This window comes from Hemitrygon akajei, chromosome 30 (assembly GCF_048418815.1).
Source record: "Hemitrygon akajei chromosome 30, sHemAka1.3, whole genome shotgun sequence".
NCBI lineage: Eukaryota > Metazoa > Chordata > Chondrichthyes > Myliobatiformes > Dasyatidae > Hemitrygon > Hemitrygon akajei.
The window spans coordinates 34,323,553-34,350,697 of NC_133153.1; the positions used below are offsets into that span (position 1 = coordinate 34,323,553).

Sequence of the window (27,145 nt, forward strand, 5' to 3'; positions counted from 1 at the left end):
GTGGCATGGGTGCAGACGTACCCAGCCCTGAAACACCAGGCAGAATCACATGATTCCAAACAATTGGTGTATTTATCATTACTCTCTGGTGTTTCCCACTTCCTCCCCTCTCCCTTCCCCTTTTCCCAACCACAATACCCCTCTACCTGTCCCCTTTCCCACTTTCATACATCACACACATATGCCATAAATTCTTTTTTTGCGGCAGCAGTACAGTCCAATTCATAAAATGACTACAGGACTGTGCACCCTAGCTATATATATGGTATGTGAATAAGACTTTTGCACAGAACTGTAAGTGATAATAAGTCAGCCAGGATGGAAGGTGGAGCAGACATGATGGGCCAAATAGCCTATTTCTGCTCCTTTATCTATGGTTTTATGGTCTAAGCCCACAACCATTGTCACAACCTTTCCCTTTATTGCATTGATGCACACCAACCTTCTTTCAATACCATTCTTCACAAATTCCTTGTGACTGAAAATGAAAACACAACACAGAGGATCCTGAAGATTAAATCCCCACCAATCATTTTATGGAACAGGATACCAGCATGCCAATCTACTGTGCCAGCAATGCTGTACTCTTTGAAGAGAGCACTAGTATAATGTTGTATTCTTTGAAGGTGTTGGCACGTGGCCAAGTGGTTAAGGCGTTCGTCTAGTTATCTGAAGGTCGCTAGTTCGAGCCTTGACTGAGGCTTGTGTGTGTCCTTGAGCAAGGCACTTAACAACATATTGCTCTGCAACGACACTGGTGCCAAAGTTTATGGTGACACTGGTGGCTTATGCTCCACTGGGAGCCCACTGGGAGCTAAAGGCCCAAGTTCTGGTATTGTGTGCAGTTTTGTGTCACAGAATTACAGAAAGGATATTAATAAGGTTGAAAGAGTGCAGAGAAGGTTTACAAGGATGTTGCCGGGACTTGACTAACTGAGTTACAAAGAAAGGTTGAATAGGTTAGGACTTTATTCCCTGGAGCATAGAAGAATGAGTGGAGATTTGATAGAGGTGTATAAAATTATGATGGGTATAGATAGAGTGAATGCAAGCAGACTTTTTCCACTGAGGCTAGGGGAGAAAAAAACAAGAGGACATGGGTTAAGGGTGAAGGGGAAAAATTTTAAAGGGAACATGGGGGGGGGGCTTCTTCACATAAAGAGTGATAGGAGTGTGGAATGAGCTGCCAGATGAAGTGGTAAATGCGGGCTCACTTTTACCATTTAAGAAAAACTTGGACAGGTACATGGATGAGAGGTGTATGGAGGGATATGGGCCAGGTGCAGGTCAGTGGGACTAGGCAGAAAAATAGTTTGGCACAGCCAAGAAGGGCCAAAAGGCCTGTTTCTGTGCTGTAATGTTCTATGGTTCTATGGTACTAAGAAGAAGAAAATCTTCCCTTTATCACTACCTCCAGCCAAAATTCATAATTTTACAGGTAGTGCTTATACTTCCCACTACAAAGGCCTGAAATTCAGATATATTCCCATCTCTTTCAATCCCTCTCATCATTGTGAGGGTTCATTGTGCATGATTTCCTTCTTATGCATCTAAGGGTCAATATTGTCTTTGCTAATATTCTTCTGAAATGCCTTGAAGGATTATATCACATTACAGGTACTATACCCATGCAAGTTATTTTAACATTCAAAACACCATAAAGCTAAAATGGATAGAGAAATCTTCAACCAACCCACATATGGAGAGACTCCAGTTATGTAAAGAGAATTTATAAGATTTCTAGTCCAAAATTCTTGGACCCAAACATTATTCAGACATCAGACATGTTTATACTATGGATCATTAGTGTTTCTCTGCACACAATTTAATTTTCAAAGGTCTAGTAAGATCGACATGGAGAGGACCAGAGGACAGCCTCAGAATAGAAGGATGTTCATTTAGAATAGAGATGAGGAGGAACCTCTTTATAGATAGCAAGTGGTGAATCTGTGGAATTTATTGTCATAGACAGCTGTGGAGGCCAAGTCATAGGGTATATTTAAACCGGAGGTAAATAGGTTCTTGACTAATAAGGGCATGAGTGATTACAGGGAGAAGGCAGGGAAATGTGGTTGAAAGGAAAAGTAAATCAGCCATGATCAAATGGCGGAGTAGACTCGATGGGCCGAATATCTTAGTTCTGCTCCTGCATTTCACAGTCTTATGACCAAACATCCATTGTATGTTGTAATATATTTCACAAGTAAACAAATACTGTAAAATCATATTATATTTTTAAAAAAGAAACACTTTCTTATATTTATCAATTGAATTTGATAACATTTGGAAGGATTTTCTTGTTTCGTGATGCCTGGTGTCTGAATGCTTTTGGATAACATGTATTTGGCCAGCAAGGTTTAATTAGTGGGTGGACTGCAGGAAACCTTGTCTTGATGCTGTCAGAGATGGAACAAAGGGGTTTGATGATGTTCAGAAGGTGTGCTGACCTGGATTCTGAAGTACTAAAGATTAACCTCTGGAGTCTAACCCCAGGTTGTTTGAGGGTCACTGCCAGCAAGAAAGAAATTTGTTCTCATTTGGAAAGCTGTCTAAGTTTTATCAGGAGCTATTTCCGAGGCTGGGGTTAAACTTAAACCTTTTGTGATTTTCACAAACACAGGAAAAAATGTACAAACATTGGCAGATATCAGCTATTAATATATAGTCACTCCTAAGCATTTCAAACATAGATCAGAAAATGCTTCGGTCAATGAAATGTTAAAGAACATGGTTATAGAATTTGTTATAGCCCTAGATTTAAACAATATCAAATTTAATTTGCTTTGGTTCAAACCCATTCTTTTTGGGCCCCTAGCTACTGGCCCTGGAGGGGTTTCACAAGAATGATCCCAAGAATAAAAGGCTAAACGTATGAAGAGCATTTGATGGCTCTTGGCCTGTATCTGTGGAGTTCAGAAGTATTCGGTGGAGGGGGATGTGGGGTATCTCACTGCAACCTACCTGAGACTGAAAGGTCTGGATAGAGCGATGGTAGGAGAGTTGACGATCCAAGGACACAGATGCAAAATTAAGGGATGCCCCTGTAAAGCTGAGATGAGGGACAATTTCCTCAGCGATTCGGTGGTGAATGCATGGAATTCATTGCGACTAAGGAGGCCAAGTTGTAAGATGTATTTAAAGCATAGAATGATAGGTTCTTGATTGGTAAAGTGTAATGAGCTCTTAGGGCTTGTGCAGGGTACCAGAGAGCATTGGGCTCCAACATTTTTAGAGCACCTAATTTGGTTAATATTTGTTAAGAGTTGTTAATCGTTTCGAGTTCGTTGTGATTTTCTCAAGCAAATCGCTCTTTGTAATGCAGTCTCCTGGTGCTTCCTGTATAAACTTGTTAAGTTTATTTTGATAGGCTTGGAGATTTTGTGTTATTTGTATAATTTAAGTGGATGCCCAATTAGCACTAATCGCAGGGTCCTAGTTTTGAGAATGTTACGTCTCGCGGTGTCGCTCGGCTGAGCCACAGTTGTTCTGTTGGAATTATTAAGAACGAACTCTGGCCACCGTCTCTATATTGGCGTCTGTCTTTCCTCCACCTATGGGTTCCAACATTGCCAGCACACACACTGATAGTAAAGTGGTTAAGGATTGCAGGGAGAAGGCAAGAGATAGGGCTTGAGAAAAAATAATCTGCCATTATTGAAGCGTGGAGCAGACTTGATGGGTTGAATGGCCTAATTCTCCTCTTTTATCTTTTATAGACTTATTCATTTGTCGTGCTAGATATGATTACCAAGAATACTCTATAATAGCAAAGAACCACTTCTCCCAGTCAAAGGCCTAATAGCACTTTATTAAACTTCACTTACAAGCTGTCAACCTGGAACTAGCAGACTACCGAAATGAATCTACTCTGTACTTACGTAATATGTAATATTATAAAGCGTTGTGTGAGATAAAATATACTACTACTCAGATAAATAGGTCAGACCTAGCTTATGTAGTGCAATGCAAGATAAGATACAGTATACCAGAAAGCAGCCGTGAGATAACCAGTTATTGGAGATAATGGGCCTGCCAGCACCATCACCAAATAACCAATGCCTTGGCTGAGCAGATATTGCAGACATGAGATGACCAGACTCTGACCAAAGGCAGGGGTTGTGGGGCAAAAGATATTCATGCTTGCCAGGTGATGTCAGGAGGGATAATTCAGGCACCTTCTTGTCTTGGGTCGGTCAAGTAGCGATCACTGCAAATCTACACATTGGTTTCTAAACGTGTATCAAAATGTCATACAAGGTACGAGAATGTCTTACTGTAACGGAGCAGGAGAAGCACTCGGACAATTCACATTTTTAGGTCAGTCACATATTTACTCCATCGAGTTGTCTAGTTGAGGGGGGAGCGAGAGGCCTGTTCACCTTGATGGAGTCCAAACACACTCTCTCTCATTCTCAGATCAGTTTCAGAATCGTTTATTCATCACGTACAGTATACATCAAAAAAGACTGTGAAATGCGTCATCGCAAAGAATCAAAGAACATTTATGATCAAGGAATGCCTAAATTATACAACCTTGAAGACTGTCTGCTTACAGATAGCCACAAAGCAGGAAACCCAGAAGAACCCAATTAAAAAAAAATAAAGACCAAAACCCAGTCCGCAGAGGAAGAGAAAAAAGCACAAGTTTTTAAAAACTTCACAGGAGTTCCTATGCAGGATTGAAGTAAGCTGCAGAGAGTTGTAAACTTCGTCAGCTCCATCAAGGGCACTAGCCTCCATGGTGTCCAAGACATCTTCAAGGAGTGAAACCTCAAAAGGTGGCATCCATCACTAAGGACCCCCACAACACAAAATGCTGGTGGAACACAGCAGGCCAGGCAGCATCTATAGGGAGAAGCACTGTCGACGTTTCGGGCCGAGACCCTTCGTCAGGAGCCCCACCACCCAGGACATACCCTGTTTTCATTGCTACCATCAGTTAGGAGGTAAAGGAGCCTGAAGGTACAAACCCAACGATTCAAAAACAACTTCTTCCCCTCTGCCATCTGATTTCTGAATGAACAGTGAATCCATGATCACTACCTCACTACTTTTCATTTCCATTTTTATTCCACTAGTTATTTAATTTAACTATTTATTATATATATATATATATATATATACTTAATGTAATTCACAGTTTTTTTGCTATATTATCATGTATTGTATTGTACTGGTGCCGCAGAGTTAACAAATTTCACGACGTAAGCAAGTGGTATTTTAAACCTGATTCTGATTCTCATTCATTTGATAATAAACCTGAAACCGATCTGAGAGGAATGAGAGTGTGTGTGGACTCCACCAAGGTGAAGAGGCCATGCGCTTCTTCCTCAACCTGAAAGCTCAATTGAATAAATATGCGGTGGACCTAAAAATGAATTTTACACGTGATTCCCCTACCCCACAGCAGCAAGACGTGACAATAAGCAAAGGACTTTACCTTCAGAAACACTGCGTCTGTATCTTAAATAGAAATTAATTAACAATGTTAATATACCTCAGAACATAAGAATGAAGCAGGACAGGATTGCATTGCTCCTCATACTGATCTCAGACTTTCCTGGGGTTAATATCCCCACGATACCATTCATATCCAAATGTCTTACCTATATACAGGGAGGAGTCCTTCCGTTGGACATGGTCATCAATGTATGAGACACCAAGTGGTTGGACAGGAGTAGCACCAATGCCCAGTAACACTTGGGCTCCAATTAGCAGGAGGTACATCATGTTGGTGGAAGTCCTGTTCCTGCAGATGATTTTTGCCTCTGGTCCTTGGTTGCTGGCTGATACATTCCCAACACACAGGTCCTTTCCTTCCAGTCCCCAGGGGATCTCCCCAGATTCGTACTCATACTGGTGGGTAAGGAACTCGGGAAGGGCAGACAGCAAAGCTCCCAGGGCCATCACGATGCCCCCGCATCCTATCAGACGTGGCCGATGCCCTTTTGCCCCAAAGTAGCTCACAAACAAAATCAAGGCCAGGTTGCCAATCTCGAAGCTGCTGGCGATGACTCCAACGTCGGCACTCTGCAGGTTAAACCTCCTTTCCAATGTTGTCAGCACGCTCACCTGAAGAAAGGTCCAGAGTTACACAGGAGTTATACAAAGCATTCATCAACAAAGTGCTAAGCCGGGGTTCTTAACCTTTTTTATACCATAGACCCTTTGCCAGTCTGGTGAAGCCTATGGACCTCTTCTCAGAATAATGTATTTAAAAATATAAAATCAAATGCATAGGATTACAAAAAAACCCAATTACATTGAAATACAGTTATCAAAATATTAAATTATTTTTTATATAGTAATACATGTGCTTCTTTATTAACATTAAATATCAAGACTATACATTTAAAATATAGGCAAGTGGATTGTCCAATTGTAGGGCTGCCTGGTAGTTGGCCAGCTACGTCACATGAGCATCTGCAGACAAGAAGACTGCGATCACGTTCGATCTACTGCAATTTCGAAGAAGTGATGAGCGATAATTTGAGATATTGGTAATAACTGCAATATGGCGAACACTACTGCAGTTTGTTGTCTACATTTATAATTGATGGAAATGCTAAATTCAGTCAGAGGTTAGTGAAAATAAAGATGTAAATTTTTTGCCATCCAATTTCATGGACCCCTGGAATCTATCCATGGAGCCCTATGTGGGTCGTGGACCTCAGATTAAGAATCCCTGTACTTAGCAGTTACTTCTTCAGACAAGGTCCATGAAGTAGCCAGTATTGTGGAGGCAAAATGGGACATTGTAACACACGTTCCATGTTGTCCTTTCCAGTATATTATGCAGTAAAAATGATTCAAGATGGGACAGTAAATGAGACCTCTGGTCAGTCTCTTTTCTCTCTTCCAATGTCCACCTAATTACAGCTACAACTAATTTCCCACAAACACAAACGATCTGCAGATGCTCGAAATGTTGAGCAACACACAGAGAATGCTTACGGAACTCAGCGAGTCAGGTGAGAATGTTTTGGCCATGAGGGTGATGAATCTGTGGAGTTCGTGTCCACAGTCAGCTGTGGAGGCCAGTTCATTGGGTATATTTAAAATGGAGGATGATAGCTATTTGATTAGTGTGCAGGACAAAAGTTATGGGGTTCAAAAGGCAGGAGAATGGAATTGGGAGGGATAATAAATTAGCCATGATTGAATGGTGGGGCAGACACAATGAGCCCAATGGCCTAATTCTGCTCCTATGTCTTATGGAGGGTCTTATTAAAAGCTAGTGTTTCAGGCCGGGACGTCTCATTTTGTCCCACCATCTCTCATCTTTACTCATGGAGATGGCCTCAAATCTGGTGTTAGGATTAGAATATTGTCACAGTGGTTACTGAAGGTTCACCAACTTGGCTTTCAGCCTAGAGTGGTAGGATGCAGTCACTGGGTGCGAGTTTGTCTCATTCCACAACAAGGCTGATAATCCAGAGCAAGACTATTGGAGTTACAATCCTTCACAAGAGCCACAAAACCAATGGCCTGCCCAGCTGATCTGAATATTTAGGGTGCATTGGAAGATCTTGGAAAATGATCCCAAAAAGGAAACTCAATTCTTAATCTGTACTTATCTCTCCATGATCTATTTTATAAAGAAATGTCAGTATGAACATCATTTCTTGTTTACATAGGATAGAATTCAGCAATGAATCAACTCTTGAAAACATCACCAAAACAGCAAATCTGAGATACAAACAGAAATGCTGGAAATGCTCAGCAGGTCAGGCAGAAACTGGGGTGAGGAAACGAGTTAGCTCTTCAGGGGATGACTTTTCATCTAAAAGTCGTCAGTCTGAAGTTGCTCAAAGGTCTGATGAAAGATCATCATCATGAATCACTAACTGTTCATCTCTCCCGCAGATATCTAGAGCGTTGTTTTATCTGCTTGTCTAAGCTGCACTTTCCATCTGAATCTCACTGTAAAGAATCATAAGACTATTCAGTTACGACAAAAGATTCACAGAACCGGCTGCTAGGCAGAAAGACAAAAATTCCTCTTCATCATCATAATGTGCCATGTCGTATGATGCAGACGATCACGGCCGATAACCATGATTGTTCTTGGCAAATTTTTCTAAGGGAGTACATTGTCATTGCCTTCTTCTGGGCAGTGTCTTTACAAGATGGGTGACCCCAGCCATTATCAATAATCTTCAGAGATTCTCTGCCTGGCATCAGGGGCCATAAATGCACCAGCTGCTCATATGACCATCCACCATGGAAGGGGGTGGGAAGCTAAGCAGGAGCTACATCTTGCCCAAGGGATACCTGCAGATTAGCGGAGGGAAGGAGCACCTTACACCTCCTGAGGTAGAGACGTATCTCCACCCTGCCACTCACAAATTCCCCTTATATGTTTCACAACTTTGTTTATTAGGACAGAACAATACTTATCCAGTGTATGTGCTTCTCCCCCCACAGCCTGGCCCACTCACTGCAGCACATGTCTACTCTGCCCAATCTGCAGCACCATTTGCAATGCAGTCCCTGGTAAAACTTGCCCCTGACCGCTCTACTTTTAGACCTCCTCCACCGATACAAAATGCTGCAGCAAATGGACCAATACACTAGCACCAACTCAAAGCACTGAACCAATCATCATTTGCCACCACTCTTCACAAGTCCTGCCTGTGTTCACATGACCTTCATGTTCTCGTGGTAGTACTGAAGCTTCTGTAGATAGTCACATACACCCAAGGCCAGGTGGTGAAGACATATGACACACACAAAGATTCACCCTTTACAATACAAAGTCAGAGGAGCAGAATTAGGCTATTTGGGCCATTGAGTCTGTTCTACCATTCCTGGCTGATTTATTATCCCTCTCGACTCCATTCCCCAACCTTCTCCCCTTACTCATTACTCTATGACCTTCAGTTTACCACGTCCACATCAATCCACTCTTATCTGAGATTAATCCCTATAATTTGTTCTCCCCATATTAACATCAAAGGCCTTATATCACACCTGTAAACTAGGGGCAATTTGCAATGACCAGTTGACCTACCAACTCACATGTCTTTGGGATCTGGAAGGAGGCCTAAGCAACTAGAGGAAAGCACAGCAACTCCACACCCACAGCACCTGGGGTCAGGAATGACCCTGGTTCTTTGGTCTTGTGGAGACAAGAGATTTCAGATTCAGCAGTCTGGAGCAACAGGCATCGTACTAGAGGAACTCAGCAGGGAGAGGAACTGTTGATGTTTCGGTCCTAAGTTTTAACCCAAAATATCAACAATTTCTTTTCTCTTGCTGATGCTGCTCGACCCGCATTCCTCCAGCGAATTATGTGCTGCTTTGGTATGGTGGGTCAGCAGCTCCACTAGATATGTCACTATGGCAGTCTTGACAGATATGAACTAATTCCTGGTTCAGCGTGATGTGCGATATTACAGCTGAGTTGCATTGTTGAAGGCTCTATCAATGTGATTCAGATTAAAAATCTAATGCCTTATCTATTCATCCTTATAAGTTAGATGAATATAAAAGCTCCCAAGGCACCACTTAAAGACTAGAAAGGAAATCTTACTGTTTCTAGGCAACATTCTTTTTTCCAAATAACAGCGCAGTAATTAAATTACCTGGTCATTAATTCCAGTGGTCTATCGTATCTATTAAGCATCTACTACATTCGCTTAAATTAAGCTTAGAGCTTCTATTTTTGACCCTAGAATGTCTCAAAGCGGTCCACAAATGCTAGAGTATTTTTTGAGGTGTAATTACTATTGTTGAAAGAATATAAGCAGGACAACTTATCAGAATCAGAATCAGGTTTAATACCACCAGCATACGCCGTGAAATTTATTAATTTCGTGGCAGCAGTACAAGGCAATACATGATAATAGAGTGAAAAAGAAAACAGTGTATTACAGTGAGTATATGAGACAAGGGCATGTTCTGGACAATGGGGGTCCTTCATGATGGACACCGCCTTTCTGAGGCACTGCTTCTTGAAGTTGACCTGCATACTATGGAGGCTAATGCCCATGATGGACCTGGCTAATATCACAAAAGCAGCAAGTTGGTAATGGTTGTGGTCGAGGTTACGGTTAGTGTTTGAACAAACTGCCAATCTTGATGAAAGGTCTCGGCCCATAACGTCGACTATTTAATTCTCTCTATAGATGCTGCCTGACCTACTGAGTTCCTCCAGCAATTTTTGTGTGTTCCTCTGGATTTCCACCATCTGCAGAATCTGTTGTATCTGTCACACCGTAGAAAACGAGCTGCCTGTGGAATTCGGAGGGTCAGGCAGCATTTGTGGAGGGAAATGGACAATCAAAATTTCCTTTTCCCTCCAGAGATGCTGTTCAACCTGCTGGGTCCTCCAGCAGGTTATTTTTGTTCCAGATCCTAGCATCTGCAGTCTCTTTTCATTCCATCTGGACACAACACATCTGGCTAAGGTATTGTTGCGAGGATAATCCCAGACCAACTCTACTCCGGTCAGCAAGTACTAGAGTCATACAGGATGGAAGCAGTGTCTTCAGCCCAACTCATCAACAGCCCATCGACATTTCAGGCAGAGACCATTCATCGGGACTGTACATTCCTCTCCACAGATCCAATCTGACCTGCTGAGGACAATCTTGCAAACAATATCCATAATACCAAGGAACAGATTGTAGACTTCAGGAAAGGGATGTTGAGGGAACACACACCAGTCCTCGTCAAGGGATCAGCGGTTGAAAGGGTGAGCAATTTCAAGTTCCTGGATGTCAACATCTCTTAAGAGCGATCCTGGGTCCAACATCTTGATGCAATTACAAGGACAGCACAGCAGCGGCTATATTTCATTAGGAGTTTGAGGAGACTTGTTCTCTCACCAAAGAACCTTGCAATTTTCTACAGATGTACTGCGAGGAGCATTTTATCCAGTTGCATCACTGTCTGGTATGGTATGTCCACTGTACAGGATCGGAACAAGCTGCTGAAAGTTGCAAATTCTACCTGCTCCATCATGAGCACTAGCCTCCCGAGCATCTGGGATGCCTTCAAAAGGCAATCCGCAAAAAGGCAGCATCCATCTTTAAGGACCCCCATCACCCAGGATGTACCGTCTTCTCATTGCCACCATCAAGGAGGAAGTACAGGAGTCTGAAGACACATACTCAACACTTTAGGAACAGCTTCATGCCCTCTGCCATCTGATTCCTGACCCCATGTACACTACCTCACTATTTTTTTTCTATTTCTTTTTTTTTTGCTCTCTTTTTGGACTACCTATTGAATTGAATATTTTTTATCATTATGTATTGCAATGTACTGCCACCACAAAACACCAAATTTCATGGCATATGCTAGCGATAATTAAACCTGATTCCTCCACCGTCTTGTGTGCGTTGGGTGGGACAATATTTCAGCTCTTCTCTCTTCACGTCCCCGTGAGAGAGCCCAGTAAATCACCTCTTCCAAAGCATGGCCATTTCAGAGTTCAGCACTTAGGACACATAAAAGCACTTTGCAAGCGATGAATTACTTCTCATGTGTGGATATGACATGTTGTAGGAAGCAACAGCCAACTTATGCACAGCAAGCTCCCACTAATAGTAATTTGAGAATGGTCTCACCAAACTGGAGCATTAACTCTGGTCGTAGAACCAAGAATTGAAACCCGCCCCCACCACCCCCCGCCATTCTGATACCCTGGCTGCTGAGGCAACACTGGACCTGGTTTCCTTAACATGAAGGGCCGACCCAATGGTCATCCCACTATTATTTGGATCTGCATTAAAGCAGCATTCATATCTTTCCTTTCGGTTAGTCCTGACGAAGGGTCTCGGCCCGAAACGTCGACAGCGCTTCTCCCTATAGATGCTGCTTGGCTTGCTGTGTTCCACCAGCATTTTGTGTGTGTTGTTGTTTTCTGTGATTGGTCCATTTTCATCTGAATCTCAAAAAGGCCTTGAAATCGGATGGCTGTGCAGAGAATGGAAAATATTCCAAGATACTTACTTAGTCCAAGTTTGAAGCTGGGAGGTGATAGGTGGAAGAGGTAAAGGGCTCAAGGAGAAGATGTCTAATAGGAGAGGGCAGAGAACTTTGGAAGAAAGGGAACTTCAACTGTTTATTCCCCCCCCCCCCCATAGATGTTGCCTGACTCGCTGACTCAAGATTTCCAGCAACTACAGGATCTCCTGTGGGCTCGAGTGGTAAGATATGCAAGCTGGGAGTGAGATACGTATCTAGTGGGAGAGGGTGGAGAGAGTTGAGTTACATTTGCAGGAGCGTGAGAGACCAAGACAGAGGTGGGGTGAGATACCCGGCCTGGCGATGACCCTGAAAATGGCTGCTACAAGAACTTCAGGGAGTTTGAAGCGGGGAACTGTTTCATTGCCAAGGGTCAAACACACTGATAAGCAGAAAATCTGAACAGAATGTTATGTAGGAATGTCCGCATCAGTGCATGAATTCATAACATTCTTGTTGCCACATTACAGCAGCAACATTCATTCTTGAAAAGGGCATATTTGCAAATTATTCATCAAGGGGAAACATAAAATCATGAATTAAGTTCTTATGATTGCTAGTTTCCACCTTGGATTATTCAAACATCAGCTGTAATGGGATGTAATATTGCAGCTTCAGTGACACATTCAGTGGGCACACTGGCCTGTTAACACTGCCTGCAGTCACCAAATAATATCAGTGGCGTGTTCTTGTTACTATAGCAACAGATGCAAAGTGCTTAGCCCAGAAAAAAACACCTTCAGAAGAAAATCCTTCTCGTGTAAATGCATCAGGCATCCCCACTCTTAAATAAGCCATATTAGGCTGTGTCTGTCGGGCATTTGGAGAAGGGCTGCTATAGATTCAACATGGTGTCGTCCCGTACAGAGCAGTGAGCCTGGCTGGCTGGTGCAGCTGAAAGTTATCATTGAGAGATAGCATACAGCTCATCGCCTATGTAAGTGAAGCCTAATAAAAAGTTCAGGGTTCTTTATGAAACTTCCTCTCACACTGCCAGCCCTGTTCCACCAACGTCACTCAAAGACTCACTGTAAGCAATGTGCGGCTCACTGCCAGAAAACTTCTGCCCCCGCTGGTGATCAGTATAACGGAGTTACGATATCCTCACCTGAGTCAGAAAGACGTGGCTGGACTCCAGTTCCACATATTTAACCTGCATCTCTTGCAGTTATGGGAGGAAACCGGAGCATCTGGAGGAAACCCAGGCAGACACAAGGAGAACGGCGAGCTTCTCACAGGCACGTGGCATGGAGGTCTGCTGTGCACGTGACTGCAAAAAACTGCGGAGAGTTGTGGACACCAACCTTCGGAGGACCCTGTTTAACGCATCACTGGCACCGGCCTACCCACCATCAAGGACGTTTATACAGAAAGGCGCTGGAAAAAGGCCAGCAATATCTTGACACTTCTCACAGACAGTCTGCCCCACTCCCATCAGGGAGGAGGCTATGTAGCATCCATGCCAGGACTGTTCGACTCAAAAACAGTTACTTTCCCAAGCAGTAAAGCTGTTCAACACCTCCACTAACACTCCCACCACCACTCCTTTATCATTTCCTGCCAGAGTCACTTTATGTTCAGACATTCCTGCACCTAGTGACACTTCGTCTACATGCAGTCAATCGTTGTATATCAGCTATCTTATGTAACAAACACAAACACACAAATCCAAAGCAACACACAACCAAATGCTGGAGGAACTCTGCAGGCCAGGCAGCGTCTATAGAAAAGAGGAAACAGTCGATGTTTCAGACCCAGACCCTTCTTGGGAACCCTAATGCATATATTTATAGTTAGTGTGCCTCTTTATTATTATGTTCTTTATCTTAGTGTGTTTTTTTCACATGCTGCATCAGATACAGAGGAACAATCCTTTACATATCGTGTACTGGAAATAACACTAAACAATCTTGAATCTTGAATAATTGGCCTAGAGAAGCCATCTCAGGAAATTATCTTCTGAGCATAAACTATCACTGAGATTTGCCAGTAGCTAATGCACGCTGCTCATGTAGACAATCATGTCCCCTGATTCTCCATCTGCTCAGTATAAAGGCAGCAAGCCAACGAAAGGTGATACAGTGTGAGCTCTGGAGACTTTGAGCATACAGGATTTAATGCAGCCAATTGGCTGATTATCTGCTGCTGTTAACATCAGCTTTCTGTGGTGTTTAATCCAAAATTAATCTTGCCAATTTAGATCTGCCTCAAACACTGATCTCAACTGCAAATTAAATCAGGAAGTGACCAAGGCATTATTATCAAGATGTACAGTAACTAAACTGTCTTTGTCACCCCTGTTAGGTATTCCAATTACCTTCTTCTACTAATTATGAGTATCCTCAATGGTATTAATTCTGAATATTAAGTATATCAAAATCAGCCATACTGATGTACATTGATTAGAGATAATTGATCAAAAAATGAATCGGGCTATTTTTTTCTCACATTTTCAATCAAAATTAGCTTAATTTTCTAGGTTTAAGTGCTGCCAACAGTAATTACCACAAATCTCACTGGGTCCCTTGAGCTCAGGCAGAAAATGACAGCGTTTCAAATTGTGTTCTTGGGAATAATACTCATCCCTGGAATGAAACGGGGGAAAAAATGACACCTAAACGAGGAGTATGGAAGAGGTCAAGGAAGAGAATCGTGTATCGCAAATGCACGTTGGGTTGTACCGCAAACACCAGAAAGTCTGCAGGTGCTGGAAATCCAACAGCATGCTCAAAATGCTGGAGGAACTCAGCAGGCCAGGCAGCAACTATGGAAAAGAGCAAACAATCGATGTTTGGGGCCGAGACCCTTCATTAGGACAGGGTTGCAGATGGTGATAGGTCCACTGGATCATCAGGAGATGACAGCAACTCAATGGTGCATCCATCAAAGTTCAAAGTAAATTTATTATCGAAGTATATATATGTCACCATACACAACCTTGAGATTCATGATTGTGTAGGCATACGCAGTAAATCCAAGAAACATAATAGATTCAGAGGAAGAACACACCCAACAGGAGGGCCAATCAATGTGCACAAGACAACTGTGCAAATACAAAAGAAAAAATATATATAATAAATAAATAAGCATTAAGTATCAGGAACATGGGATGAAGAGTCCTTGAAAGTGAGTTCAATGGTTGTGGGAACAGTTCAGTGATGGGGCGAGTGAAGTTATCCTCACTGGTTCAAAAGCCTGATGGTTGAAGGGTAGTAACTGTTCCTGAACCTGGTGGTGTACGTCCTGAGGCTCCTGTTGGCAGCAGTGAGAACAGAGCATAGCCTGGATGGTCCTTGATGATGGATGCTACTTTCCTGTGACAGTACCCCGTGTAGATGTGTTCAATGGTGGGGAAGGCTTTACCCGTGACGGACTGAGCCATACCCGCTACATTTGTAGGATTTTCCATTCAAGATCATTGGTGTTCCTATACCAGGTCATGATGGAACCAGTCAATATATTCTCCACCGGGCATCTGTAGTAGAAGTCATCAAAATTTTAGATGTCATGCCGAATCTTTGCAAACTCCTAAGGAAGCAGAGGTGCTGCCATGCTTTTATTTCTAATTGCACTTATGTGCTGGGCCCAAAACAGATTCTCTGAAATGATAACACCGATGAATTTAAAGCCACTGACCCTCTCTGTCTCTGATCCTCCAATGAGTACAGGCTCATGGACCTCCAATTTCCTCCACCTGAAGTTAACAATCAGCTCCTTGGTCTTACTGACATTGCAGAACTATGATTAAGATTAGTTCAAGATAACGAGATGTCGCATCTTTGGTAATTCACAAAAAGTTTGATTAATACAGCAGTTTCTGTGTACTCTCATTTGCTTAGTACAGATTTTCCCAGTGTGGTCATTGGAACTACAAGTATCTGGAGGAATTTCCAAAGTGGTTGATTGATCTCAGAAATAAAAATCTCAATTAACAAGTGGGAGTACAGGAAGGAGCTAGAGAACCTAGTAACATGGGTCATGACAACAGCCGTTCCCTTACCGTTAGCTGGTCATTGACTTCAGGAAGGGGGGCAGTGTACATGCTCCTGTCTCCATTAATGGTGCTGAGGTTGACAGTTTCAAGTTCCTAAGAATGAACATCACCAATAGCCTGGTCCAACCACGTAGATGATGGCCAAGGAAGCTCAACAACGCCTCTACTTACTCAGGAGGCTAACGAAATCTGGCATGTCCCTGTTGACCCTCAGCAATTTTCGTCAAGGCACCATATAAAACATCCTATCTGGATGCACGACTGTTTGGTATGGCAGCTGCTCTGTAGATGACCGCGAAAAACTGGAGAGAGCTGTGGTCACAGTTCAGCACAGTACAGGAACCAGCCTCCCCTCTTTCACTGATTGATTTATTTACTCATTTAGGGATACTGAACGGAACTGGCCCATCCAGCCCAACGAGATGCACCAGCATCCAGCAACACATCCATCTAACCCTAGTCTAATCACAGGACAATTTCCAATGACCAATTAACCTCTTGGCCAGCACATCTTTCGACTGTGTGAGGAAACTCAACAGACCATGGGAGGGTTGTACAAACCTCTCACAGAGGACGGCGGAATTGAACTCCAAACTCTGATGCCCCGAGCTGTAACAGCCTTGTGCTAACTGCTACACTACTGTAGCACCCTAAGTGGTCATGAATGGCTTCAACGATTTTTCAAAGGTGAAATTCCACATTCTCTGCATATCACTTCTTGTCTATTTTAACTTTCACTAAATGTTCTCAGATGTTCTTGGGCCCTTCTCTCAATGTTATTTCTAGTGATTGAATAGATCCCCATGGAAATAATTTGACCATGTCTGTATTTTCATAATTCTAATTGCTTTGTCGCTCAATCCATAATAAGTGCTGGGTTCCGCCTGATCCTGTCATTATGCAGGCCCCATTCATTTACTGAGGTCCATCTCAACCAACTTTTCAATGCATTTAATTCCCTTGTCTGTAAGAATCCAGAGCATAAAACTGGGATGAATGATACATAATCACACATCAAACATGTGCACAATATGTCACCATTCTATCACGTAACAAAACAAGAGAATCCAGGAGTATTTTAAACTGAGAGGGACATTTTCTTTTTAGAAGTGATGCAGCAGCAAGCAGCCCTGGAACTTATGTTGGTAATTGGTAAGGATTAAAATGAATGACCCCTTCCAACTACAGCATAGAGAACGAACAGTTATTAAAACCACCAAGCAGAAAATGTTCTTGTTCACCTCTGAACTACCCCAGAAAGCCTTGGTGACACTTTGAGGTGTTGCTCTCAGGAAAGGCAGCCACCTCAGATTTGTCTTCATTTTCTTTTGCACAAGAACAATCCGCTCGCTGCAGCCTCTTCACTCCATGGCATAGCTGATAAATCAGAAGATTCCCCATGGTCACATGACAGACAGTGAGGCTCCAGTTCTGCAGTGGATGGGCAGAACACTGCTCAGTAATTTTCCTAGAGTGACTCACTTTGCATCTTTGTTAAAAGTGATAAAATAAATCAGCTTTATTGTCTCTCAAACAACCTCAACTGCTATTCCCATTCCCATCATCCTCCCCCGGTTGGTTTTCTTTGCCTTCAAGCTGGGATACAGTTCCTGTGAGGATCTGTGGGTGTTTACTAGATTCCCACTCCATTGCTTTTTTATTGAATGTGGAATAGATGTTGTCAGGAAAATGTACAGTGCAAATGAGGAGGTTGTTTAGGGAGCATTTGCATGGAGTTCTGGATATGTATATCCCATTAGGGCAGAGAAATGATGGTAGGTTGAAGGAACCATGGTTGACACGAGAGGTCAAACATTTAGTCAAGAGGAAGAACATATTTAAAGTTTTGGAAGCAAAAGGTCAGACAGGGCTCTTAAAAGTTATAACGTAGCCAGGAGGAGCTTAAGAAGGGACTTAGAAGAGATAGAAGGGGTCATGAGAAGGCCTTGATGAGTAGGATTTGGGAAAACCCCAAGGTGTTCAACATAAAACATAAAGACCAGGAGGATAACTACAGTGATGGTAGGACCGACTTGGTATAAAAGAAGGAACATGTGTCTGAAGTCAGAAGAGGTAGGAGAGGCCCTTAATGAATATTTTACTTCAGTATTCACCAGTGAGGTAGATCTTGATGAACGTGAGGTCAGCATAGAACAGATTAATGTCTGGAACATGTCAAGGTTAAGAAAGGCAGTGTTGGAACTTCGGAAAAACATTAGAACAGATTCGTCCCAGGATTGGATGGGACATACCCCAGGTTACTACAGGATGTGAAGGAAGAGTTTGCTACTCCGTTAGTGATGATCTTAGTGTCCTCACTGAAAATAGGTGTAGTATCAGAAGATTGGAGAATGGCAAATGTTATTCCTTTGCTCAAGAAAGTTAATAAGGATAATTCTGGGAATTATAGACCACTAAGTTTTGCATCAATGGAGAGGATTCTTAGAGACGGGATTTACCAATATCTGGAGAAGCACAGTCTGATTAAAGATAGTGAGCTTGACTGTGAGGTGCCTCACAAGCCTGAATAACTTTTTCAAGGAAGAGACAAAACAAATGATGACGGTAGAGTGGTGGATGTAATTTATATGGATTTTAGTCAAGCATTTCTCAAGGTTTCCAATGTTACAGCCACTCAGAGCGTCAAGAGACATGGGATCTAGGGAAAATTGGCTGTATGGTTTCAAATTTGGAATTGGGCTGCCCACAGAAGGCAGAGGATGATAGTAAATGGAGCATATTCTGCCTGGAAGTTCACGCCTAGTGATGTTGTGCACAGATCTGTTCTGGGAGCCCTGCTCTTTGTGATTTTTATAAATGACTTAGGTTAGGAAGTGGAAGGTGGGTCAGTAATTTTGCAAATGAAACAAAGGCTGGCGGTGTTATGGATAGTGCAAAGGATTGTCGTAACTTACAATGGGATGTTGACAGGTTACAGAGCTTGACTGATAGAGTCAATGCAGCGAAGGGTGAAGAGATACACTTTGGAAGGTTGAATATGATGGCAGAGTACAGGGTTAATGGCAGGATGCTTCACAGTGTTAAGGAGCAGATGGACCTTGGGTTCAAGTCCACAGATCACTCAATATTGCCACACAAGTTGATATAGTGGTTAAAGCTGCGTATCAAGTGTTGGACTTCACTGGTCAGAAGACTGAGTCACAAGATAATGATGTAGTTCTATAAAACTCTGGTTAGACCACACCTGGAGTATTGTGTCCAATTCCGGCCACCTCATTATAGGAAGGATGTGGAAGCTTCGGAGACGGTGTCGAGCGGATCTGCCAGGACGCTGCCTGAATTAGAGAGCGTGTCTTATGAGGAAAGGTTAAGTGAGTTAGGGCTTTTCTCTTTGGAGCAAGGGAGGATGAGAGGTGACTTGATAGAGTTGCATAAGATGATAAGAGGCACAGATAGAGTGGACAGGCAATATCTTTTTCCCAGGATGGAAATAGCTAATAGAAGAGGGCATAATTTTAAGGTGAATGGAGGAAAGTACAGGGAGAACGTTAGAGATTTATTTTTTTTACACAGTGAAATGGTATTTGTATGGAACTCAGTGCAGGAGTGGTTGTAGATGCAAGAACATTAGGGAGATTTAAAAGACTCTTAGATAGGCAAATGGATGAAAGAAAAATGGAGCGCTATGTGATAGAGAAGGATTAAGTTGATCTTGGAGTAGTTTAAAAAGTTGGCACAGTATCATCAGCTGAAAGCCCTGTACTGTGCGGTCTTGTTCTCTGTTCTGTGTTCTATGCATTTATCTAGGCAAGTGAATCACACTCTAGATCTGTGGCTTTTTAATGACAAAACTTGATCAAAATTGAACAAATAAGATATTCCCTCCAGAAAACTGAATTTCTGAGCTGCCCTAGTAAACACACTATTTCTGTTTTACTGCAGATGTAGTTCCGTTTCTGAATGGACTTCTGTTCATATATTCCTAGCTAAGCACAGGGAGGTGGGGTGGAGATACCTCTCCAACAAAGGACATGTAAGGTCCTCCTTCCCTCTGCTAGCCTTCAGGTCACCATTGGGCAAGGTGTAGCACCTGCTTAGCCCACCCCCACCCCCCGATCTGGGTCACATGAAGCCATGGGAGCAGGTGGTGGATGTTCATATAAGCAGCTGATGCATATCACAAGTTCTGGTTACGTGACCACTGACACCAGGCAGACAATCTCTGAAGAGTACTGATAATGGCTGGGGTCACCCGTCGGGTTAAGACGCTGCCCAGAAGAAGGCAATGGCAAACCACTTCTGTAGATAAATTTGCCAAGAACAATCGTGGCACATAATGAATGAGTGAAGCCTTTGCAACAATTACCAGCCTTACTAGCAATGTCCATACTTCAGGAATGTACACAATACTCCAAACGTGTTTGAATCAGTGTTTTGTAAATTTGCCACATAACATTCCAACGTTTATCTTCTGTTCTCTCATCAATAAAGGCCCACATGCCATATGCATCCTCCACCATCCTCTCCACCTATGCTGCCACTTCCAAAAAACAATGCACTTGAACCCCAATGTCCCTCTGTTCATCAACGTTCCTTCATGCCCTACAATTGACAGTAAATGTCCTATGCTTACATGACCTTCAAAATGCATCATCTTGCACGTGTCAGGATTATTATTATTGTTTTATTTTTATTTTTTTCTCAGGTCAAGCTGAGGTACGGACACAGTCAAGCACACTCACTTGTCAATTGCTAGGAACTTTCTTTTTGTAATTTTTTTTATTGAAGTTCATCAAACATTTCCATAAGATTAATTTCAGACATTGTACATATACATCATATAATCATATATAACACAAAATCTCCACAAAGTATTTATCTGGGGTATGCTAGGAACTTTCAGACTATTCTAGTGGTGTTTAGTATTGTGGCTTTCTGAAGATTTACATAAGTATTGCTGTGTAGGTCTAATTGTTAATGCTATTGTGTAGTTCCTTTGGTATGATACCAGTTGTAGATATTACTATTGGAACAATGTATACCCTATTTATGTTCCATAGTCTTCCAATTTCCTCGTTAATTCAACATATTCCTTGTGTTTTCCACTTACTGATTTCTGCACATTAAGTGCATTTGAAATTGCTGTACCTATTAAGCAAGTTGTTCTTGCTTGTTTATCATGTATTATTATATCCGGTAGGCTACTTTGGATTGTTCCATCTGTAATAATGGATTGGTTGGAGTATAATTTGTGGGACTTTGATTCTAAAACTGGATCAGGCTTCTATTTATAGTAAGGTATGGTGTCTTTCATGTGTTTGTACTTTAAAACAAGATTTTGGTGAACGACGTTTGTCACTTGATTCTGCCTATGTAAGTAATCGATTGAGCTAAACCGCTGCAGGATCCTATAATGTGTTGAATTGTTTGTATTTTCTCAGCAGTTTCTGCATTTATCATTTTGAGTTTGCTGGTCTTTTATAATGTATTTTGACAATCCTTTGTGTTAACCACCTGCCACAAGGAACTCTTCTGTTTCTGGGAGAGGTCTCCAACTCTGAGCTAGGCATTTGTCACATCCTTGTTGACATCTAGTCTGTTCAGATCGTGGGATGTCTTCCATGGAGGGTTATGTTCTTCCATTGGTTAACTTTTTCTTCTGTAGTGATAATTTCTTCAATTTTCTGGGTTGTGCTTTATCTAAGTTTAGAGGTGGTGTCTACTTTTCAGAACTGCATATGTTCACATGGAGTGCTGAATCCTGTTTTCATTGATGAAAATATATCCTTAGAAGTTTTATCTGACTGTTGGGTAAATTTTTTTATGTCTGGTATTCCTCTTCCTCCTTCTGTCCTAGGTAGTGTTAATCTAAGTGCGTTCAAGTGTACTTCGTGTTTTCTAAAATCTGTCATTACAGTTCTTAGTTTTCTTTGTAAGTTTTCCAGATTGATTTCAGACCAAGATATTATGCCAAACTTGTAGCACCCCAGAATCACATGGGTAGAGTGAAAGTATTTAATGGCTTTATTAAATTTTTATTTTTGAGCTCTATCATTATCATTATTTTTATTTTTTTGTCAGCTCAAGCTGATAAAACCTGAGGTAGAGGCATAGCCAAGCACCCTCATATTTTAATTGCTAGGACCTTTCGGACTATTGAAAGAATGTTTAGTATTATGGCTTTATGAAGATTTACATAAATATTCCCATGTAGGCCTAAGTTTTAATGCTATTGTGCAGTGATTTTGGGTTGATACAAGTTGTAGATATTAGTATTGGGACAATGTTCATGTTCCATGGTCTTTCAATTTATGCATGCTTGGAAATCTATTAAGTAAGTTGTCCTTGCTTATCCTGTAATGTTATTTCCGGACAGTTATTATAGATTGTCCTATCTGTAAAAATGGATCAGTCATAATATAACTTGTTGGATTCTGACTCTAAAACTGGATCGGGCTTGTATTTATGGTAAGATTGGTGTCTTCTATGAGTTTGTATTTTAAAGCAAGATACTATGATCGGTTTATTTTTGTCCCACACGTACTGAAATACAGTGAAAAGCTTGCCATGCATACTGCCCACTCGGATCAAATCATGACACGGTGCATCAAGGTATTGATCTATGTTTATATCATCAGCAAACTTTGCCACAAGGCCATCAATTCCATTATCCAAATCGTTGACAAACAATGTAGCAGCCCCAATATTGACCCCTGAGGAACAGCACTAGTCACTGACAGCCAACCAGAAAAGGCTATTTTATTCCAACTCACTGCCTCCTGCCTGTCAGCCATTCCTCTATCCACGCCAGTATCTTTCCTGTAATGCTATAGGATTTTATCTTGTTAAGCAGCCTCATCTGTAGCATGTAGTTCACTTCCGAATTAAAACTGGTAGGAACCTTTCTAAAGTTGCGTTTTATCTCTGCTAATTGTTTCTGGGACAAAACAGCTATTATCTTCAAGGAGTGCCTGAAAATAAAACAGGTCAAATAGACCTGTCATGCCTTTCAATGTCCAACCCTACGTCCCTGTCGTGAGAGGTGGAAACGGGCAAGGCCGGCCAACAGGGCTCTGGTGGAACTATATAGGCCAATCCCCTGTACAGTGGATAGAATGGATTGCAAAAACATTGATGAGCTCCAACCATGCCACCCACTTCAGAGGACGACAGAGACGGGAAGATATCGCTGGCCTATGCTCCATTGGGGACTAATGGCCCAAGCAGGGAAATGACCCAACTCAGGTACAAAATAGTCAAGGAGGATTTGGTGTCTTCCCCCTTCCCTGCTAGACGTGAAGAAGGGTCTTAGGCCGAAACGTCGACTGCTTATTAATCTCCATATATGCTGCCTGACCTGCTGAGTAACCTCCAGCATCTTGTGTGTGCTGCTCTAGATTTCCAGCATCTGCAGAATTTGTTTTAAGGATTATAAATGTTGAATATAACACTAATACATGAGTAAACAGCCTTGTGGTTGCCTTGTAACATGAGGCTATTACTGCGAGAAGTGGATTTACGAAGAACTTCACTTGTGATTCATATCAGAATAATATAGCAGCTACCCTCGGGGCCAATGGATTTGAAGGAATTCACTATGCTATTCTTACATTGATTGCTGAATTTAGCAGGGTGAGAAAAATAAAAATAAATTCTCCATCTGCATTATATTAAACCTTCAAAAATATAGCTTCTGCTGCAATCAGTCTAACCAGAAAATGTAGAAGGATGTCAGCAACAGTAAGATGAAACCCTGAAGCAATGCTGCTCTTTGTCAGTCCATTGCTGTTGTAATGACTACACAGTGCACGAAAACCAGGCTGCAATGATCTAAGTAACTGTGGTGGTCAGAATAGTGTTATTTAGTATTAAAAGGCATGCAGGAGCAAGATAGATCGGCTGGTTGAGTGGTGTCATAGCAATAACCTTGCACTCAACATCAGTAAGACCAAAGAATTGATTGAGGACTTCAGAACGGGTAAGACAAAGGAACGCACTCCAGCCTTCATCAAGGGATTAGAGTGGAAAGAGCAGTTTCAAGTTCCTGGGTGTCAACATCTCTGAGGATCTATCCAGGGCCAAGCATACAGAACCACAGAACATTACAGCACAGAAACAGGCCCTTTGGCCCTTCTTGGCTGTGCCGAACCATTTTCCTGCCTAGTCCCACTGACCTGCACCTGGACCATATCCCTTCATACCCCTCTCATCCATGTACCTGTCCAAGTTTTTCTTAAATGTTAAAAGTGAGTCCGCATTTACCACTTCATCTGGCAGCTCATTCCAGACTCCCACACTCTCTGTATGAAGAAGACCCCCCCCCCGCAGTGTTCCCTTTAAACTTTTCCCCCTTCACCCTTAACCCATGTCCTCTGAGTTTTTTTTTCTCCCCTAGCCTCAGTGGAAAAAGCCTGTTTGCATTCACTCTATCTATACCCATCATAATCTTATATACCTCTATCAAATCTCCCCTCATTCTTCTACGCTCCAGGGAATAAAGTCCTAACCTATTCAAACTTTCTCTGTAACTCAGTTTCTCAAGTCCCAGCAACATCCTTGTAAACCTTCTCTGCAATCTTACAACCTTATTAATATCCTTCCTGTAATTAGGTGACCAAAACTGCACACAATACTCCAAATTCGGCCTCACCAATGTCTTAGATACTAGGTCCTGGAAAGACCATGATTGTCTACATAATACGACACTGCACAAAACAAATGAACTTGGGTATATTGATAAAACTGCAGCATTACTGATCTTAAATACATTAAGGAATACGACAGCTAATTTATAAACACATCCTGTCCGACTGTGCTGGTTCGTCGATGCAGCTAAAAAGAAGGCATCACAGCACCTATATTTCACTCGGAGTTTGAGGAGATTTGGTATGTCAACAAAGACATTCACAAATTTCTACAGACGTATTGTGAAGAGCATTCTAACGGGCTGCATCACCGTCTGATATGGTGGTGGTGGGGGGGGGGTGGGGGTGGTTAGAACCACTGTATAACATCAAAATAAGCTGCAGAAAGTTGTGAATTCAGTCAGCAACATCACGGGCACTTGCCTCCCCAGCATCCAGGACATCTTTCCCTCAGCCATCAGATTTCTGAATGAGCTGTACTTCTTCCTATAGATGCTGCCTGGTCTGTTGTGTTCCACCAGCATTTTGTGTATATTACCTACTCTTTTTTTCTTTTTTTTGTTACACTACTTAATCCAACTTTAAAAATATATATACTTCTTACCATAATTTACTGTCTTTTTATTATGTCTTGCTTTTAGCCTGTTTTAAATAACATTGTCAGACACAGCATGGAAGAAGAGAGCAAGTTTGAATTCAATGTGATTTTCAGATTCAGATTATTTATTTATTACATATGCATGAAAACAGACAGTTAACAACCAACACAACCCAAGAATGTGCTGGGGGCAGCCCGCAAATGGCACCGCACATTCTGGTGCCAACATAGCATGCCTACAATGCTTGGGAAGGCAACACAAGCAGCAACAACAACACCAACAATAAGACAAGCCCCTTTCCTCCCTCCCATCCAGTAACCAAACAGTGAAAGAAATAGAATCAGATTCAATTCTAAAGAGAATTTGTGCAGGTACTTGAGAGAGCACTTACAGAGTTATAGAGAAAGTACGAACTGATCAGACATCAGCCTCAACCAAGACTCGCTATCTTTGGTCATCAACCTTCGGGCTTTGATCTTCAGTATTACCTCAGGCCTTGCTGATGATGGACCCCAAACTCCAGACTCACTGACCTATGGGGTCACTGGCCCTCGTGCCTCCTGTCCGCACAGGTCTCCAATCTCGGGACCTGCGAACCTAGGGGGACCGTGCTGACCTTGGGGAACATTAGCCCTTTGTCAACAGTGCTTGCCAGTTTGACATCCATCCACAGATATCCTTCATCACAAGTTTACGTCGCTGACCTTAGAAATCAGATTGCAAAGGCCTAGTCTCCAGCCTAACTTCTAACTCCCCACTCCCCCACATCACTGTCCCTAAACACTAACGTGACCCCTAACTCCCCACTCTGTTCCCAAAATCACCCCTTCTACCTAAAAAAACAATGACCTGTGAAACAACCTCACTAGAGACCAGAGCTCGGGACCATCTTGACATTTTAATGACAGCAGGCCAACAGAAATTAGCAATTAGAATATTTCTCGGAGGTACTGGGATATATCGGTAGCATAATTTCCTAGGAAGAAGAGTGACGTACCCCACAGATTCACCAGAGGACCACAGAATAGTTATACGTTAAGTGGAAGCCATTCGCCCCATCAGATGATATTGGGTGTTAATTGAGCAATCTGATCAGTTCGTACTTTCTCTATAACTCTGTAAGTGCTCTCTCAAGTACCTGCACAAATTCTCTTTAGAACTGAATCTGATTCTATTTCTTTCACTGTTTGGTTACTCGGTTCCTACATGTAATGATTCCCTGAGCTAGAATGTATTTCCTCGTTCTCTCCTTGTACCTTTGTTCAGCATTTTAAATCTACGCCACCTGCTCCTTGAATCCTCCAGTAATAAGATAAGCGGCTGCTGAGAATCGAGGCCCAGGGATCGAATCAGAAGACCGACAGTTGTGGCTTTCTGGCTGGAGCTCCAGGTGTGCAAATCTCTGTGATTCTGCTGGGGTAGCCAAAGGCCCAATGCCTGCATGTTCCAGTCCAAATGTGAAGCAGGAGACTAAAGCAGAAGGCTTGGTTAGAGGAATGTGCGTGGTCGGGGTGGGAGGGGGGAATGAGGCTTGTTTTGCTGCTGTTGTTTTGTTGCTTGCTATGTTTTGTGCTGTTCTGCTGAACATTGTGGGCACGCTGGCATTGGAATGTGTGGCGACTTGCAGACTTTCCCCAGCACACCCTCGGGTGCGTTGGTTGTTAATGCAAGCAACTCATTTCACTGTATGTTTCCATGTACACTTGGTAAATGAACCTTGAATCTTCTCACCATACAAGCCAGCATCTTCTACCGCTCCCCAGCAAGTCTCCCCTCAGCTATGATTACTGCCATAACAACCCCTGCTTCCCTAGTTTGAACTTGTAGCTGAACAGAGGATCACAAGAAACCAGGAGTAGCTGCATATCCCAACCCCTCAAACATGTCTTGCCACTTAACATAATCCTAGCTGACTTACCTCAGGATTCAACTCCTCTTCTGAGCCAATGACATAAAAAATGTACCTCTCT

The 27,145-nt window shown here is 42.3% G+C and overlaps 1 protein-coding gene across 1 annotated transcript in view; it reads right to left on the reverse strand.

Annotated features, from left to right (window-relative positions):
• The window catches only part of slco3a1a (solute carrier organic anion transporter family member 3A1a), a 218,199-nt gene that overhangs the window by 168,296 nt on the left and 22,758 nt on the right, over positions 1-27,145 (reverse strand). The window contains 1 exon segment of the mRNA XM_073032576.1: positions 5,607-6,072. Within this exon segment, the coding sequence (XP_072888677.1) occupies positions 5,607-6,072 (466 nt within the window).